Raw genomic sequence first — 19,652 nt, 5'->3', positions numbered from 1 at the left:
GGAAAGATTATGGAAAATTATTAAATTATGAAATAAAAAATAAAAACAACCCTCATCGATATAAAGCAAAGTCCAGAAACAGCGTCTCTAACCAGAACAGATAGAGAATCTTTATAGGCTTATATTAAAACAGGGTTTATATATGAATGAGTAACTCTAATTGAATGCTTTTTTTATGCTCTTAGAAATCATTTTAATGCCATCAATAAGGACCCATGACTATAATATAACATACATATATAACACGGGAAAAATCTGCGTCATCTTTACCATCAACAGGCTGCAGCCATGTCCCGACTTCTCTCGTTTTCCAGCCCCTTTTGTTGTAATTAGCATTTTCGCATCCTCTAGCTTTTTCTCTGCATTTAGCTTCTGAACCGAACATACGGCTTTACCAACCGGAAGCAGTTCACTAAAGCACTTTTTTTTTTTTTTAAATAAAGCATTTTAAATGCCCTGATAATCACATTTAATGAATTTCAATGCCAATTAAGGCCTTATTTAAAAAAAATATATATAATTTAATGACTTTTAATGGGAGCTATGTGAATAGAAAAGAACAGAAAAACACTGAGGGACGGTTTCTATGCTGACTGAGGCAGAGAGGTGATTTTTAGAGATCTGTGAAGTTTGTACGAGCATTTCTTTTTTTTTTTTTTTTCTAGAGAGTGCAGAATGATAAGCTGTGCTTACCTGCTCCGTCTGCCCCTCCTTGTTGTTTTTTTTGGGGAGGTTCTATTAGGATAACTATTTTACTCTATCTGTAGATTTATCTGGAGATTGTAAACTGTGCTTTCTGTCCCTTGTTATTTTTGCAAGGCTCAAAAAGGATCACTACTTTATCCATTTCCTGTTCTCCTGAACTCCTATCATGGGTAAAGTATTCTATTTTTTTAATGTTTCACTCATTGTTTTTCCACCAGTCTCTCCCAGTTACTATATAAGCGATGCTCCACCCCCAAAATCCCAGTGTATGATTAGTGTGATTAGCAGATTGTATCTTGGAGATGAAATTGCAGCTGAATTGCTGCGTAGTCCGACTAAAACAGACCTGGGGTCTATCTCAGCCGGACCTAAACAGCCCTCTAGCAGAAAATCACGTCGAATGTGATCATCCCCATTGACTTTCACTGAGCGCTTAACGCCACGACCTCGTTCGGCACAATTTTCTGTCAGATCGGACGCTAAATCAGATTCGGCATTTTTAGGGCTTGATAAATTAAAACCACATCTTTTGGTTTATAAAATAAAAAAAAAGGTTTAATTTTCATAAACATTACTTAACCCAAATAAAAAATACAACATAAGTGAAACGGTGAAAGGGGGGTGTGAATACTTTTCAAGCAGCTGCTACCTACCTGGAGCAGCCACAGCAGGACCTCTGGGAAGGCACCACAAAATCCCAGGCTCCGACTTTGGCCTCCACCTCGTCTTCACAGGTACCGTTGGACGCAGCTGTAAACTTCCGCCTGAGAGAAGAGAAGAGGAAAAACAGCACAGCTCAGCCAGATCCTCATCCATGTCGTGTGTTTAATGTGTTTACAGAGTTTATGAAGCACAAAGCTTTAAACAATAAAGATATAAAGTGACTCAGAGGTTTTCTGCAGCATAAGGTCCGGTTTGGGCAAAGCTTTGTTGTGCGGCTGCATCGCCATGCGTGGAGTCACAATATTTGGGCTAAAGAGCCAAAAGCTAAATATAGCTGGCATTCTGTGCTCGGTCAAGGGGTAACGGATCCCAGGGTGTCGCAGGCATCGAAGCTGAATTACACCAAACTGGAACAAACTGTTCGCAGCGTTATTTCAACTACCCAACAACAACATTCCAGATTTAGCTTTTAGATCAGTTCTAAATGTCAAGCAGAAGAATTTCAAGGAGGTTCCCAAAGAATCAAAAAAGAAATAAAAAAACAAAAAAAAAACAAGCAACAGTTTTACATGGATTTTGAAAAAAAAAAATGTTAGTTCTTGAAAAACAAAACTAAAGAGACTTTGGGGCGGAGCTAGAATATGTCAGTTATTATGTCTACTGCTGAACAAAACTATCTCTAAAAGGGACGTTTCTCTTGTTGCTGCGTTAAATAAATGACTGCTTTTAGATATCTGTTATTATTGGACTATTATCTGCTGATAAGCCTCTGAGATTGATGGATCGATGGCATCATGATCTTGACTGTATGATCTGGTTGAACTGTAAAGTGCCTTGAGATGACATGTGTTGTGAATTTGGCGCTATATAAATAAACTGAATTAATTTGAATTGAATCAAATGGGGCGCCAGGAAAAAAAAAGGAACCACCGAATTAGACTGACTATATATAGAATGAGATCTTTTTTTATTTATGAAAGATTAAGTTGGTATCAGGCAACATTCACACCTAAAGCAGCAGAGGCAGCGGGAGCAGCTAGTTCACATGCAAGGTCAATGATGGAGGTGCATCAAGGCGCAGAAAAAGTTCCTGCAGCGCGTTTTGAGCAGCAGGAGCGGCGCGTCAGAAGCTCAAAAGCGTTTGACGCGTTGTGAAAGCAGCAGCTGCTAAAGTTGCCACATCAGCCAATCAGAGAAGCTGATCTGGGAGCTGGCAGGGAGACAGACACATCGCTGATGATACAGATTGCTTTGATTAATCCCCCGAAACAGTTTATTAACGCCTAAATTATGCTGAAAATCTGCTGGCAAAACAGGTTTGCTTTTATTATTCTGGTGCCTGCAGTTTGGATTGCATACGTATAAGAACGGTAACATCTACTTCCAGCTACCGCGAACAGTGGCGTCAAACCGCAAAGAGCCGTCTGGGCCAGAGGCTGCTGTTGAACGGGATTCCCAGTGAAAGAGCACTCCCACAGTAAAATAATAGTTGAAGGCAGGATGGTAATCTGGATGAATTGACTGCACTGACCATGTTTTCAGGTGGACTTTCTCACTTAAAAACTACTTTTTATCCACTGATCAAAGCAAATATAGCTGCCATTATTCCAGGCAAAGACAGGATAGGGAAGCTTCGCCCAACGCGCATCAGACCCAATTTTCCACTGCGCAGCCAGAGCAGCAAAGATGCTTCATCTGCACATCAGGACTAAACTTGTACAAGCATCAAAAATGGCGCAACACGCATGTTTCTGCTTCTCCTGCTGCTTGAGGTCTGAACGTAGCAGAAATACTCCAACCAGCAAAACTGAGACAACTGGTACGGACTTTAGATCTGCTCTGCCTGATGATCCAAACCAAGAGATGCCACCATTTATGATATTCTTTTTCTTTGGTTTAGACTTTAACTAACAAAAATCAGATTTAAGGAAGATTAAGGAAACTATTCGTCAGTAGAGAGAAAACCAATCTGAAGTGGAGGGAGAGAGCTGAGAGTTTAAAATGGCGATCACTGCACCTGTAGATGTTTAATTTCTATATTTCTATTCGGTAAATCGGCGTGGTACGGCACAGACGGATGCATACTCACTTGTTCCGCGCTCTGTTGATATTGCACTCTTGCCAGACACGCTCCACCACCTGACTGGCCATCCTGCGAGGAATCTTCCCCCCGTGGTGACTCGTTCTGTCCACGCTGAAAGAATCTGACGATGATGGCATCTTAACCCACTTTTGGGCCGAATGAGAGTCGACTGGAGACAGAAACAGATCAGGGGTTCAAAGACCAGACGATAACCCTGAAAGGGGGCAGTTCTGAAAGCACCCCGCTACCTGTGTGAGCGTCCTCTGGTGACGTGGGAGGGGTGAGGGTCACCAGTGACATGGCAGGCTCTCGCTGGGAAGCAGGCACTTGTTGGCAACCCGGGTAGACGGCAGTGCAGTGAGAGGACCCCACAGGGGCCACGACGGGGATGTCTGACTGGGGTACGAGCACCAGGCAGGCTGGGTAGACCATACGCACTCCGCCTAATCCATCACAAGCAGACCGGACGTTAAAACGACAGAACTGAACGCGTTAAAAAAGAGCTGAAGACAAAAACTCACCGACAAGGACCTCTACAGAGGCCAGAGAATCATCCTCCCAGTCCAGAACCTCAGACTTATCGTCTGAAGCCCCGTCCTTGTTGCTGCGACTGATGGGATAAAACTGGTTCCACTCCTCGATCAGCTTCTGCGTGGGGGGGTCCGACATCTTAAACGACTGGCCGGTCAGCGTTCCCTTCAGGCCAAATGGACTCAGGATGACTGGTGGGGAGAGAAGAAAAGAAACGAAAGCTTTAATTTAACTCTCAAATACCAAGATCTGTATCCAAAGCGAGCCGTACTTTCAGACTCCCTGCACGGAAAAACAAACAGCAGGAATATAGAGGAGTCATAAACGTCCTCTCCTCCATCAGCCCATGCAGATTGTTGCATTTAACGCCATGCATAATGCAAACATGTGAGCATCTCAGCTGGGGACACGCATGGCCTTTCATTTCCAACTGTTTAGGAATATGCATTGAAATATGGAGCAGGAGCATAATGGCTTCCAGAACGAATTTTCTGCCCCCCCCCCCCCCCCTCCCTCTGCTTTTCTGGTTTGTCATTATCAGACTGGATGTGCTCTGTTCCTGGATATTGATCCAGTAGCAGGAGTGAAGGGGAAAAAAAACCAAAGCTGTTTTAAGACAGGAAAATGGCAGAGGAGCGTAGAAGAGGCATAAAGCCCTTCATCTTTTAATTCCTACATTTTTTTTTATTATTGGTGATACGCTTAAAGCTGACATATGTGCCTCGCCAGCTGAAAGCGCTGACCAATTAAACATTAACAAAGATCTAAATAAAAAGCTCCTTCATGTGGCGACGGCTTGGATTTAAACTGCTAACCTGAGACGGGATCATGGACGTCTAATATAGAAATTACCGCAACATAAAGGACTTTTAATTTTCCTTTTAAAAACTGACTTAGGACTTATTTATTGCAGATGTTATTTAGAAACAAACTGGTTTAGTTGAACTAACACTGTCTTTATTATAATTAGTGAGAATTTTAAGTTTTCTGGCTTATTTACAAACATTATTTTAAAGTTATTTTTCATTTTATATGGTAGATAAATTAGGTCAGATTCTAATATTTCTAATATTTTTTTATTTTAATGATTCTTTCTCACGTCTACAGGAGGATTCAGCCTGGAGGAATTCTTCTTCTTCTTCCTCTGCCCACCTGTTTTAAAACTCAACAAATCTTATTTAAATCCAAACAAACTTACACATTTAAAGCAATCATCTTAATATCAACTTTTTATTTAAGCAGAATTCATCAATGCAAGCGAGCACTTTTGTTATAAAATACCTCTAAAAATTAGTCATTTACTCAATTTGTTTGTGGCAGGCCCCCCTGCAGTTACACTGGGCCGCCCCTAGAGGGCATGCTCCTCATTTGGAGAACCATTGCTTAAAGCAGACGGACTATAAAACCCTAAAAATTAAGAGAACTCTGTTTACTGACTGGAACTGCTTTGTTTTGGTTTATCAGACCGAACGCTGAACAATCATTCATAAACTTTTTTTTTTCTTCATTCAGTGAACACTGACTGAGAACCATCAGTTTGCATTTTGAACCAAAGCCCACTGCAGGCTGTGCTGTTTATAAGCAATGCTTTTATTTTTGGGAACTTTGAAATGTGCAGCAGCAGTGGCATCATTTCACTAGTCGTCCAACTGTTATTCATACATCACCTGTTTTCAATTCATCAAGAATAAGCGATGAACCAATGAGAAACAGACTTTACTACTTTTAAAGGAATAGTACACCCAAAACATTATTAGCCTTCATTTTCTACTCACCCCCATGCTGAACAACACTCTGGAGTACTTTTTTGATATCTCAAATGCATCTGGAGATCTGGGAGGCTTCTTGCTGTCTGCTGACATTCAAATAATGGAGGTCTATGGCGCCCGAGGCAGAAAGGTCCATAAAAGTCCACAAAAAACGTGTCAATATTCCTCCATACTGCTCGTCCAATGTATTCCAAGTGTTCTGAGTGGGTAGCGTCCATAATTTACTCGAAACGAAGTCATTTAGAATGTTTTTAGAGCATAAACAGTAGTGTATAGGATTTCCTGAAAGCGCGCACCTGCACGCTCACGACGCTACGGAAGCCGGCAGACCAAACCAGATGAAAGTGCGCATTCAGCGTCTGCTCTGCCAATAATGCAAGCGTAGAAGAAGAAATGTGCTGTTTACCTGAGCAAAGAAAGAAACAACGAAAGAAAAATGTCTGAGGACTTCAGTGTTGAGGAAGAGCATGAGTTCTTTGCCGAGCTGAATGCGCACTTTCAACTGGTTTGGTCTGCCGTGGTTTCCGTAGCGTCGTGAACGCACATGTGCGCGCTTTCAGGAAATCCTATACACTACTGTTTATGCTCTAAAAACATTCTAAATGACTTCGTTTCGAGTAAATTCTGGATGCTACCCACTCAGGACACTTGGAATACATTGGACGAGCAGTACGGAGGAATATTGACACGTTTTTTGTGGACTTTTATGGACCTTTCTGCCTCGGGCGCCATAGACCTCCATTATTTGAATGTCAGCAGACAGCAAGAAGCCTCCCAGATCTCCAGATGCATTTGAGATATCAAAAAAGTACTCCAGAGTGTTGTTCAGCATGGGGGTGAGTAGAAAATTAAGGCTAATCATGTTTTGGGTGTACTATTCCTTTAATAACGGTATGATAGGAACCGTCAGCTTTGGAGTCGAAAACCTGACTGTTCTCATTGCTTGGAAATCTCAGAGTGGAAGATCTACGCTGCCATCGTTTTGTTTAGTTTTTTTTTTAAGCCAGAGATCTGATTTTGTTAGATAGTCATATGATATTGCAGATTGTACATTTAATTGATTCAATAATGAATCAGGATAGAATTTGCAATGTTGTGGAAATTAATAAAAAAAAATAACACCGGCACAACACCGGGCCGTCAAAAAGATGATTTACATCCCTAATTAACATGTTACCTGATCTCTTAAATGGTTTCCTTGAAGTCAAAAATATTTATCCATGATTCCAAAAAAGTAAAAAAAAAAAAAACAATCCACTGGACTTTTCCAAGTTTGAAGACCTTTGACTTCCCACCCAGGAAGGTTTTTCAATTCAAAATGTCAGGAATAGCGTTGAGTTCCAGGCTTTATACAGTAGAGGACCAAAAACAAAGCTTTGTTTTGGCTTAGAAAACAAGCAAACTGAATCAGTCTGCAATGCCCCATACCCGTCTAAGTCTCTGAAATTGGGGGTTAGTAGAGGGAATTGTTGTCCTGGATGAACAGGCGAGGTCTTCTGTTCCCCTATCCATGACAGTTTTCAGCAGGTTATATTAGGACTTTCTGGTTTTTCTGTAAAAATTTTAAAAGAAAAAAAAGGAAAAAACTCTGTATTGAATGTTTGTCTGGGTAACTATGGCTGATTTGTGAGACCATACGTTCAATGCTTGGGCTAAATCACCAGGCAACAGTGTAAAGACCAACAATTGTCAGGAAACTAACTATCCGCATCGGTAAAGGAGCTGTGAGAAAAAATAAGAAGACTGATTGTTGTCCAGGAGCAATCACAGTTTGCTTCCAGGTAAGACTGAGAGGTGCCCACTAAAACACAACAGGGAACCCATTCTGGACGCGTACCGCATGAAAAAAACGACTGCCTACAAGTGAGAGACCATTTCTGATCCCCGAAGAGCTTGTAGATATTTTACAGCAAACATATAAACCAGCTGTAATGTTGGCAAAGCGGCTGATGATCACCATGCTGTACATCATCCATCAAAATAGCTGTTACCATGGTTACACAGCTTGTTGCCAAACTGACCAGGAGGGATTTTTTTTAAGACTACTGGACTGAAAAAGGCGGCTGTGACACTTTCTGTTTGAAACGATGTAGGAGAAAATATCACACCAACATTTTTTACATGTTTTAAATAAAAGAATATTAGGGTTAAAAAAATGTATTCTGCTAAACAGATGGAAATAATCTTACCATGTTAAACTAATCTTATGGATTAGAGAGTCTGAAACCAGACATATAGTGAAAGAACAAGCCACCCAGAGCAGTAATTAAGCCATAAACTGTACAAAATCAGTGTGTTTAAACCAGTTAACCAGTGCTGCGCAATAAATCAAGATATATCGCGATGGACACCTGATCAAAATTAATATATTATTATTCTGGGAGATGTAGGCAGATGAGAGGAGTTAGCTTCAAACTGAGCAGCCAAACTAAGCTAAACGATGGAAGGAGGAAAGGGAGGGAGGAAGGAAAGAATGAAGGAAAAGAGAAGAGGCAAGTAAATGAAGTAAGGAAGGGACTAAGGAAGGATGTAGAGAAAAGCAAGGAAGGAATGTTAGGGAGAAGTAAATGAAGGAAGGAAATAAGGAAGGATGTAGAGAAAAGCAAGGAAGGAAGGTTAGGGAGAAGGGGGAAGCAAATGAAGGAAGGAAATAAGGAGGGATGTAGAGGTGAAAGGAAGGTAGTAACAAGTAGATTAAACAAAGGAAAGAGGAAAGGGAGGGAGGAAGGAATGAAGGTAATGAAATGGGGCAAGTAAATGAAGTAAAGAAGGAACAAAGGAAGGATGTATAAGAGAAAGGTAGTAAAAAGTAGATGGAACGAGGGAAGGAGGACAAGGAAGGAAGGAATGAAGGTAATGAAATGGGGCAAGTAAATGGAGGAAGGGAGGAACAAAAGGAAGGATGTATATAGGTGAAAGGAAAGTAGTAAAAAGTAGATGGAACGAGGGAAGGAGGACAGGGAGGGAGGAAGGAAGGAAGGAAGGTAAGGGAGAAGGGGCAAGTAAATGATGAAAGGAAAGAACAGAGGAAGGATGTGCCAACAGGGCTGAATCGTTTTAAGGGTTAAACTTTATGTTTAAATAAGGTTACTTTATAGACTTCATATTTTTTTAACCCGGTCCTTATTTCAAAGGAAAAATACTCATCAATATTTATCAATATTGACTGATATGAAAGGTTTATATTGCAAGACATTTTAAGCACATTTTTCTACCAAATTATTAAACCTTTAATTGTAAAGTTATCGAAGATATTAATCAAATACCAAGAAAATAATTAGGCTCAAATGTACATATCTCAATAAAAAAAAAAAATGTAAGTCCTAAACATTTTCTTATTGAGGAAAGTTAATTTACCAATAGTGAATAATGGATTATTAAAATATTCATCAACTGATCTAGTAATCGATTAATCATTAACTGGAGTATAGAGACTTGCCTTTGGATGACAGCAGTAAGTATATCAAGATTGTAATAAAATATATGAACATTTTGCATTTAAGACAAAGACAATTTTGTTTGTCAGTCAATATGCTCAATCAAAAACTCCTCAAATGCAAAATTTTAACAACTAAAAATTTTTGTTTCAACTAGTTTGATTTCGTAAACCTTTGGCTCTCCAATGGATCGAAAAAATGTGACAGATTAATCGATTTGCAAATTAATCGTTAGTTGCAGCCCTGACCCAAACTATCTCTTTTCATATTGTTTTGGCTATTTATGCAAAATTTTTATAGTTTGTAATTTCTACCAATGTAGTTTTTTCTTTGTGTAGTTATAACCATATTTAAGTTAATTTGGAACCAAAATTTGTAATTCATTTTTTATATCTGGATTTGTTTAGATTACGTTATTAATTGTTAGCCCCTCCCAATAATTTGAGTAATTAAGAACACACCAGGTGCTGCTGGATTGTTTGCTAAATTGTTTGCTGGTGTGGAAAGGAGGTTTGGCAAAATGATTTTTTTGAACACTTTTTTCGACTAAGTTGCAACACATTTGTAGTAATTATTTTGGATTTGCTTTTACTATAAATAAGTCAAGTCAGAAGTCAGAAACCACCTGTTACCACCCATGGCCTTTCTTGGAAACTTTGGTCTTTTTTGGAACAGAAGGGGGCGACGCATATAAATCAGAAAAGTAATGAATATATGAATTAATCGCGATCATTTGATTAGTTGCAGCCCTGGTGGTTTTGACAATGATTAATGTAAAGCTGTTCTAGAGCAGGCATCCCCAAACTCGGTCCTCGTGGGCCGCTGTCCTGCAGGTTTTAGAGGTTTCCTTGCTCCAGCACAGCTGACTTTAATTGAAAGCTGATTAACAGGCTTTTGCTCTACTGCAATGATTATAATTCAGCTGTGCTAAAGCAGGGAAACCTCTAAAACCTGCAGGACAGCGGGCCTCGAGGTCCAAGTTTGGGGATGCCTGTTCTAGAGAACATAAATAAGCCTTTCCTTACATCTGGGATTCCCTAAAAGGTTGAAAATAGTTTCATGATAAAACATAAAAGTGACCAAACTGTGCTTTGCTCCAATTAAGCTTTTCTGGTGCTGGAAGTCTCATTCATGCTCTGCAGAAATGAACCACCTATGACTTTTATTTCACATCACTGATACTGAATTAGAACAGAGTAGCCTTGAGTCTTACAGTTTTATTAGGATGTGAATCATGATTTGTGGGTCATTGATTAAAAAATAATTTTTTTAGTCTTTATCTGCAATAACTTGTGTGAGCTAAAAATTCTCCTGATTTCTTTCATGCATTTTAGTTGAAGCCTGTTTCCAAAAAACATAAACACAGTTTGAAAATAGTTTTCCTTTCCCTCTCTCTCCCTGCCTGCGAGTCTATCCCAGGCTCCCTGAAGACATGTCAAATGTGCTCAGATCAGTGTAATGGGCTGAGAGTTCATTACATTCACTCTGCGCCCTTTTATGAGGTCACATCCTGGAGAGGTCCGTATGCCGGGGCGCTCTGCCGCACAGTAAACCAAGCTTGGCAGAGGTGAGGAGGGATAGCGGAGGGGGAGGTATGAGGTGTTGATGGATGAAAAGGAGTGGATGTCAGCCTTTCCTCATAGCTACGCTTGGTTAGCCAGAAGGAGATACACTGCGGCAGAGAAAACGCTCACCTGCAAACACTCAGACCTGCTTCAGCCTTCGCTCAAAAAGCTCCCAGCCTACATTAGCACAACTTCTTTATTTTAATATCCCCATAACACTGAGTAACAGAGTAGCAACGTTATCAGCTGTGCGTCTTTATTCCATAAATGGGTATTTTATAGCATGGTGACTCTGGAGAAAAAATCTGATTCAACGAGAAGCCAAACCCTTAAATATTACATTAGACATTTAGTTTATTCTGAAGGCTGTAGTCTTTAACTGAATGGTATCATCATCATCATCTGGCCTTGGGGGGCTCTACAGACAGCGAGATGGTGAATGGAGGAAGTGATCTGTATTATTATTCTGAGGGAGTTAACAGAAAGATGGCTGAATCACTGAATCTGGAAATGAGTTTCCACAGAGGTTCATGTCATCCAATTTATTTCACTCATTATGGATAAAAAGAGCAAAGCTGAACATTTAGAACAAGTCTTACAGAATCTCAGTGTTTAAGCTGGGGGTTAAAAGCATATACAGTAGCAGCATTTCAAATTCGCCCTTCCCAGTCAAAAGCCAGCCGAATGGCAGCAAAATCCCCTCCAACTTCCAGCCACTGGCCTTCTCCTGGGGGTGCATATTCCTTTACTCTGACTCCCCCCTTTCACTAAATTACAGGGTCTGACCAGGAGATGATGCTCCTCTTTAGATCTTAATGTCCCAAAACCAGGACAAAAAGAATATTTTAGATGTTTAAAAAGGAATTGTAGAGAACCAGCCAAGGACACATCAAATTTCCAATGGCTACTACTGTATAGATTTTTAAAATCTCCTTTCTAAAAAAGATATAACAGGAGACCATAGTTTATTACTATATTCTTCTTTCAAATTTTAAATCAAGTGATTGTCAACGGTACTATCTTCCAAAATGCAAAGAATAATGAGTCATTAAAAACAAACACTAAAGTCCTTTACTTTCACCTTCTAAGCATAAAGCGCTGGTTATACTCCTCCAGCATAGGGGTGGGTATTGGCAAAGAAGTCATGGTTCGATTCGAATCACGATTCACATGCCACGATGCGATTCTATCACGATGCCTCACGATACTTGAAATATTGCGATGCATCGCGATGCATTGCGATATTTTCACTGAACACTAAGAAAAAGATACAGCCCTTATCAGTGGCTGACTGGCTGTGAATCATCTGGATCGTGTCTTCAATTGATACATAACTGAAAGCAACTGAATTCATACATAGCTGTATTTATTGAAACGACTTTTGGAGGTGTTGCCATGGAAACAAATACTGGAATCAAATATTACTATTACTGGCGTGGACACACTGACAAAAAGATCTTAGGATTCATCAAACTTATAATAATAAGGATAATCAATACCGTTTACATGGCCTCAGTGGTCCTTTTGCAAATTACATGCATCGTATCAATTTCATTTTTACCTTCTTTGTTTTTAAAGCCAGAATGCATCAAAGCATCTGACTTGAAATGTGATGGAGCCAGGGGGCGAATTTTCTCAGTCTCCTCCATATTTTGTTTACAAATGACTCGTCTCAATATCCCGCGGCCGGAAATGACTTTGACACAAAGCAGCGGGCGTCAACACATCCGCAGCGACATCTGCTGGACTGGAAGTTGTATTCCACTTGATTTGGCTGATGTGCGCCAACCGTTAATGTATTTTATTTGTTCATTTTTTTTTTTAATAATCGATTCTTGAAGGCAAGATCACAAAAATTAGAATCGCGATGCATCGATTTGACGATTATTTTGCACACCCTTACTCCAGCAGTGTGTCACAGTGAGCTTGTCGCAGATATTTTTGATTTATGCTCAATATTGAAGCGTGGTCTGCGCTATGTTATTCCACGTCACAATGCAAGAGGGAAATCAGGAACTAGCTGTGGGGCTATATATGGCCGAGGCGGTGAGGAAATTGGGGCAAGTTTGTGCGACAACGGAGAGACATGAGGGTGAATAAGAGCGGAGATCCAGGTGGAAAAAGGGTCCTAGCGTTCTCGCGCACCTCGCTCTTCTAGCTGGTCCATCTTTACGAGTCGTTTTCTACAAAACAAGCGGGTAAGGTACCAAACAGGAAAAACGCACAGTGTAGAGTGGATGAAGATTTGACCAATCAGAGGCCTCCTGTCTGCAGTCACCCACAATTTTGGAGAGGTGCATCAGAGTGTCTGCAGAAGGGGCGGGGCATACCTTCGCTCACTGGGACACTCACGCAGACAACCTGGTTCCTAAGTATAAATCAGCCTTAATGTGATAGAGACAAACGTTGCACTTAGGCTCCAGTTACAGGCAGAGACATCAGTACTACCCATAATGCATTACTATGCAAAAAACAGCGTCACTGCAAAGGGTTTTTCTAGGAGCGAATGTTCTCGTGTGATGGTTAGAGCGCCATAATCATAGTGAATAATATGGCTCTAAAGTTAAATGAAGTCTGATTCAAGAAAAAAAAGAGGCCATCAGCGTTTTCTGTTTGATGTTTGGTTTTTAAACACTGCCTCATCAATGTGCAGCTAAAAAGGCAGTAAAGCTGGTCAGTACAAATATAAAGAGAATAAAAAAGTATATTAAAAAATAGCTTTTGTGTGAGTTTAATGATGCATGTTGCTCTCACTGCACCCTAATTTCGGGGGCACCAAAATTATGCCATAGCTGTTGAGCAAAAGAACACAAAATTAAAAGTTTGTCTTAAAATTGTGAGAATCAGCCAAAGTAACCAATCTATCCTCCTCCACCACCTGCAGCACAGCCACGCTGTTGAGTTTAAAGATGTGCAAAACGGTTTGCAAGAAAAGAGAGGAAACATTTTTCTCCTTTCCAGTGAGACATTGTTGAATGTTTCAACTTGAATGGGTACAACACTTTAAAATTTAATTGAAAGTAATATTTGATGGGATTTATTCAATAAATAGATCAGTTGCATTTTCTGATATTTTATTTCTGATAGTGGAGCCGGAGCATTTATCGTTATCGAGGTAAAACTGCCCAATTTATGGTGATACATGCGTGTGTTTTAGTAAAACACTTCTCTCCATGACCATTTTGAAAGTTTTATGCCCATAAAATTGTCAGCTGATGACAGAGATGGCTTTTAGATATCAAGTCAGAGCTGATCTGTTGTAGAGAACATCATTAGGCATGGCGGCGCTCCAAGGCAGCGGCCAAGAGCAGCTCCTCTCGACAATTTCACAAAATATGCCACTTAAAACGATACAAACGAGACGTCAAACCCGTATTTATGATCTCCAACGTCTGCTGGAGCTACACTAACAAAATGTGTTAAATACTGACATTTTTGACCATTTAAAAAGCTGCGGAGTGCTACGCACGTTTGTAAACCGAACAATCAGTGGAAAATAACTGACAAAGGAAGTGATGCGTGATACGGAAAAGGCGGGGCTGTAGAGGGGGGCTAACCGCGAAGCTAAAGAGAGATCCACACAGACCACCGCTTCAAACGTCCGCTTGTTGGAAAACAAAATGGATAATTTCCGACTAGAACTCTCTTCAAAGAAGGAGGTATTTTACTGCTGCGCCATCATTCTGACTGAGTCTTGGCTGCATCCAGCAATACCGGACAATGCTATTAGCCTGGAGGGGCTGGTGCTGTAACGCACCGATAGAAACAAAGAGCTCAGCCTGAATGAATGCTCCTCCGAGACTGTTCCCAGGCAATCTTCAGCATCTAGAGGGGAAGCACTGCCCTCTGCAGGTGAAAATGAGGAGAGCACTCTAGATGCTTCCCTGCCAAATGCTGAAAAATCCCCAGCCGGCTCCTCCCGGCCCCCTCCGGCTTCCACACCTTCTCCAGCATCGTCCGTCGCTGCTAAACCTGTCGATGGCGCCACTGCTGCTTTAACCAGGTCAGCCTCTTCAACCCAGGGGGCTACCACCCTCACAGCATCGTCATCATTGTCCTCTTCCTCCCCTGAGCCAGGAGAAGCGAGTGCTTCAGGAGCTGGAGGCAGTAGTAGCAGCTCAACAACAACTGCTGGGTGAAGCCCAGGCAGCAGTCCCCTAATGCTCCAGCATCAGGTCCTCTTCCACCAGGGTAACAATCCCATTTGGATGCTAAGATCCAGATCCGTCTGACATCACTGCTGCCAAGCAAACATGAATGATGGGCATTCCATAACTAGATATAGTGACTTAATATCACAATGTTTATTTTAACACTGCGGCTTACCTTATCAAGGCTGCAGTTTAAAAAAATGAGTTGTCTAGAGAGCTGTTCTAATTGAAATTTCTTTTTGTTTACACTTGACGATACAAAATGACAAAATAAATCTGTCTAAGATGCTTTGCTAATGTAACTCGCTACTAGGGGTGGAACGATCACAAAATCCACAGTTCGGTTCACGGTTTCATGGTCACGGTTTTTGGTTCGGTTCATGTTGATTGTTAGCCTGACATGTTGGTCATGTTGCTGTTAGCATAAACAAAATGTGTTGCACAATGCTTGCACACTGTTGCACTTTTATCCACAACTTTCTTTCCGCCGTCATCGTAGGTCACTCTAAATGCAAAGCGGTCCCATACAGCAGACCTATAAAGTGCTGCTGGCGCGTCTTCCAACTCCTGTTCTTTCCCACTCGCCATACCCACACAATTCTCCACAACAACTGATTTTTTTCTGCTACACCTGGCTACGCTGCCTTGCTTCTTCTTCTTCTTGTTTACTACTGGTGGTTGGCTTTGGTCGCAGTACCGCCACCTTCTGCTCTGGAGTGTAAACGCTTCACCTACGAGAAAAATGAGCAGCGCATGAACCGAACGAAACACACGCGAATCGAGACAGTCGAACCGAACGGTTCGGACGGTTTCCATAAACCGTTCCATCCCTACTCCCCACAATCAGGAATAAGGTAGAAGGATTTCCCGAAAACCAGCCAATCACAGGCAGTTTGTCTCTCACATGAAGCTTCAGATTTTCTGCGGTCAGAACCATGTTGTAATATACAACATACCTGAAGAGCTTTTTCTAACACATTTGACACAAAAATCAAGAGAAAAGCTGAGTTACAGTTAAGAAATAATGTTATATTAAAGAATCGATTTCAGAGAGTCTGTCATTCATCATAAGAGTCGTCTAGAGCGTAAATGAGTCATCACACTGATTCGAAATGAGAGAATGCAAACAGGCAATAGTGGTGAGTTACAGAGCAGGGCTGGGAGAGGAGTGATGGAAGATCATTAAAGCTGCAGGTTGTTCTAACCACACCACAACATCATCTAAAGCAGCAACTGTGCAGGCTTTACTTTCACGCTGGCTGAGAGCCATTCAGTAATGAAAATCAGCCTGACAGAAGATTATATGTGCATTATCTCCACCAGCAGCAGCCAAGGCAGCCCATGCAGCCTGTTCTTATTTTGCAGTTACTACGAGCCTTTCCTCCAGGGAATTACTAGTAATTCTGGTATTTACCAGAGTGGGCCCTGACTACAGCCATGACGGTGGGTCTGTGTTTTCTGTTGGATTCTACACGCCACCGATCTGTTTGTGAGGCACTGTGACCTAAGCTGACTGCTTGAAGTGGTGCCATGTGGAGAAAAGGACACTAAAGACACCAAACCAACACCTTAAGAGATCATCTCCCACTTAGAGACGCTCGGATCACTTGATCAGAGATCAGAATCAGCAATTATTCCTTTAATCTGCTTACATTGGGCTAAAAATAATACTTATTTTACTTTTCACTGAATATAGAGCAACTTAGAACTTACAAAATGAATCATTAATTGGTTTATATAAGGATCAATATTAACTGCATGTACCTGGAGGCCTATTGTTTGAGCAAAAAATCAGTTAAAGGAGCATCGTCACCTTCATTGTTGGGAGCAACGCCACACGCCAAACGTGTTTTGACCGTCTGGCAGTGAAACTTGGAACATTTTATGCATCGGGGACAACTTAAAAAAAAATAAAAAATTAATTCCCCGGTGTTTTATTGTGATTACACTGTCACAAGTACAGAGCAACGAAATGAAATCTCTGCACCCGTCCCCTTGGGGAGCAGTGGGCTGCCATTGTGGGGCGCCCGAGGAGCAGTGTTGGGTCTTTGCTCAGAGACCCACAGTGGCAGCGAGGCTTGAACTCAGAACCTGAGGATTGCAAGCTCTATGCCCTAACCACTAGGCCTCCACTCTCCCTGTCTAACATCAGGCACTCGAACAAAAAAAAAAAATCTGAATTTAGCGCTTAATGGCAAATATCAACCAGAAGCTGATCTGGGAGCTGGCATGGAGACGGTCACTGCATCCAAACCATGATCTCTACTACTCCTCGCCAAAGTCCTGAATCGATTCGATTTTGATTCATACAGTTCTAAATCGATTCAATCTGTTTTTGCAACAATGATAGCGGTTCAACTGTGTTTCAAAATACTCATCACGTGACACAGCAGACATTCATGAGCGGCATTATCTCCACTGCACAAACCATATTTGCAGCGTTGTCTGTAACAACTACAGGGTGTTTTCTGGTCAGCCGCCATTTGTTAATGTCTTCATTTAACCTATTGGCTATATTTGCAGCTGTTTGGCTTGAAGTCATCTTGAGTGCATCTTTCCTGCTTATTTGAGGAAAGGAATCGATTCAAAATCGATTAAGTCGATTTTTTTACCCAGCCCTAGTCAGCATAAAACCAGCTAAAATACACAAGAATATATTTAAAGGTGTTACACTGCATTGGGTTTAGTTAAAATTTTTCATGTAGAAAGGAAAGTGAGGATGTTCTGACCACTACACTATTTTGTTTATAAACTGTTTATAAATGCCTGCATAAAATATCAAAAATCGTCAGGGAAATGTTTGCCATTACATATTGTAGTTTATGCCATTTTTCCCACCTAAAATAAGCTTATATTTACTACGAGGTGCTACTAACAGCAGCAGGAAGTCTTTCTATAAGCTGGCCCACTTCATGGAGGTATGGCTGGACTGCCAGTGACTGCCCCCCCCTCAGTCTGCATGGGTCTACTGCTACAGAATATTTAAAACTAGGATTAGAATCATGAACCGACTACAACCGACTACAAGGAAGATGCTAGGAGGTGGACTTTCTTACTAAAACCATTTTAAAATTTGTTTTTATTTTCCCAATAACACAAAAAATAAACTAAAGGCACTCTCATTGTATGTAGCTTATTCAGTTTCACTCAACAACCAAGCAAAGTGCGTCAGAAACCCTCACTACGGAGCAGAGTCCGACGTGGTTTTTAGACGTGCAGTGTGGGCAGTGTGGGTACGATGTAACCCTGTGGTTTGGTCGGTGTATGCCCGGCTTTAGATCATAAGAAGTAACTGTAAAGTTGTTTTTACTAGTAACTTGTTCCTTTGATTACTGACTTCTACAGGAATATAACCATCAACTATAACTAGTTCATTCAACTAACATTTCCAACACTGCTAACGTTGTATGTTTATACAGAAACCCATTTGTTTGGGATAAAACCAGCTTCTACACAGCAAGCACCCGTCCTGATAGCGTTTAGATTAACCTTTTAACACAACTAACCAGACATGCATCAATCAAGTAAACACCACTTTGTCCCTGATTTGATGAAGGAATATCATTCTGACATAGTTAAAAGATTAAAAAATAGTTTGACATAATGTGAATACAATCATTATCCCAGCATCATGTATATGTAAAAAAACAACAACACACATATCAGCCCTGGACAAACGATAGGCCAGATTGAAGCTTCTCTAAACACATCAGGTGACATTTTGGATGTTTCTACATTTTAGCACACAACAGATAAGAAAAAGCTTGTTACATTTAGAGGTCAAATGCTCAAATTAGATGTAGAAGAAGGATGAGATTAACGCGGTCTAATTTCTAACTTTTCCTCTGATGGCTCAATTATATAAAAGCCAGAGCAAAAATCCAGCTTCAAACCCGGTTAAAAACATGCAAATGTTACGTTTCCTCTGGAAACTGTGGTTACCCTCATCTGACCAACGCCTTTGCTGGCCTTTACATCGAAATGGGGAATTCCAAAGGAGTCACCATGCATGAAATTAAAGAAAACACTCGCTAACCGCTCAGAAATCCAACCTCAGCTGGTAAAAGTTTGAATGATCTGTAGCAAAGTGATGCTTCTAAACATAATGGTTCAACGCTCCACTTAAGAGTCAAATGAAGGTAAGATAAGCTGAAAAATCCAATGACGATCCCAGCATTTATCAGAAATTATGCAAACACAGAGTGTGCAGTATTGGTCTTAAATCTTCAACTAAAAAAAGCCAATATGAAATAACATCATAGAATTTTCCAATGCCAACCTTGAAACGGGCTGGAGGCCTGCTGGGCCAGGGCCAGGTGCTCCTCTGTAAGGTGGTAGATGGGCTGGTGCTGGTTGATCTCCACACTGCTGCACACGTTGTTCTCGCCGTGCAGGAAGAAGGTGAAAGCGCAGGACAAGTGCTCACTGTGAGGGGAGAGAAAAGCACAAAACGGGTCAGTTTTATTCATTCTCTGACCTGCTGTAACATCACCTGCTTGTTTGAAGCGGAGTAAAATGCAGCAGGGAGGAGCCTGCAGACACCAGGAGAGGAATCCCTGCCCGCCTGCTTCATCTCAGATCAATGATTAAAAGGGACGCAGTACCGCCAGTACCGTTTAGGAGAAAACAGGAAGAGGGAGTCGGATTCTACTTTATCAGAACATGAAGACGTAAGATCTGAACCAACGCTTTAACTTCCTTCAAACAGCTGAGATTTACAAAAATCATGGACTTTTCTTCTTGAATAG

General features: G+C 41.0%; 1 protein-coding gene across 1 annotated transcript in view; it reads right to left on the bottom strand.

Annotated features, from left to right (window-relative positions):
• The window catches only part of med13a (mediator complex subunit 13a), a 145,704-nt gene that overhangs the window by 37,764 nt on the left and 88,288 nt on the right, over positions 1–19,652 (bottom strand). The window contains exons 4-8 of the mRNA XM_038297763.1: positions 19,184–19,329; positions 3,973–4,173; positions 3,700–3,894; positions 3,458–3,620; positions 1,359–1,469 (exon numbers count right to left, since the gene is read on the bottom strand). Of these exons, the coding sequence (XP_038153691.1) occupies positions 1,359–1,469; positions 3,458–3,620; positions 3,700–3,894; positions 3,973–4,173; positions 19,184–19,329 (816 nt within the window). The remainder of the gene's footprint in view (positions 1–1,358; positions 1,470–3,457; positions 3,621–3,699; positions 3,895–3,972; positions 4,174–19,183; positions 19,330–19,652) is intronic.

The sequence above is a fragment of the Cyprinodon tularosa genome, unplaced genomic scaffold, assembly GCF_016077235.1.
Source record: "Cyprinodon tularosa strain WSP-4 unplaced genomic scaffold, ASM1607723v1 ctg396, whole genome shotgun sequence".
Lineage (NCBI taxonomy): Eukaryota > Metazoa > Chordata > Actinopteri > Cyprinodontiformes > Cyprinodontidae > Cyprinodon > Cyprinodon tularosa.
The sequence above is the reverse complement of the archived record's forward strand: the minus strand, read 5'-3'. Positions and strand labels throughout refer to the sequence as shown.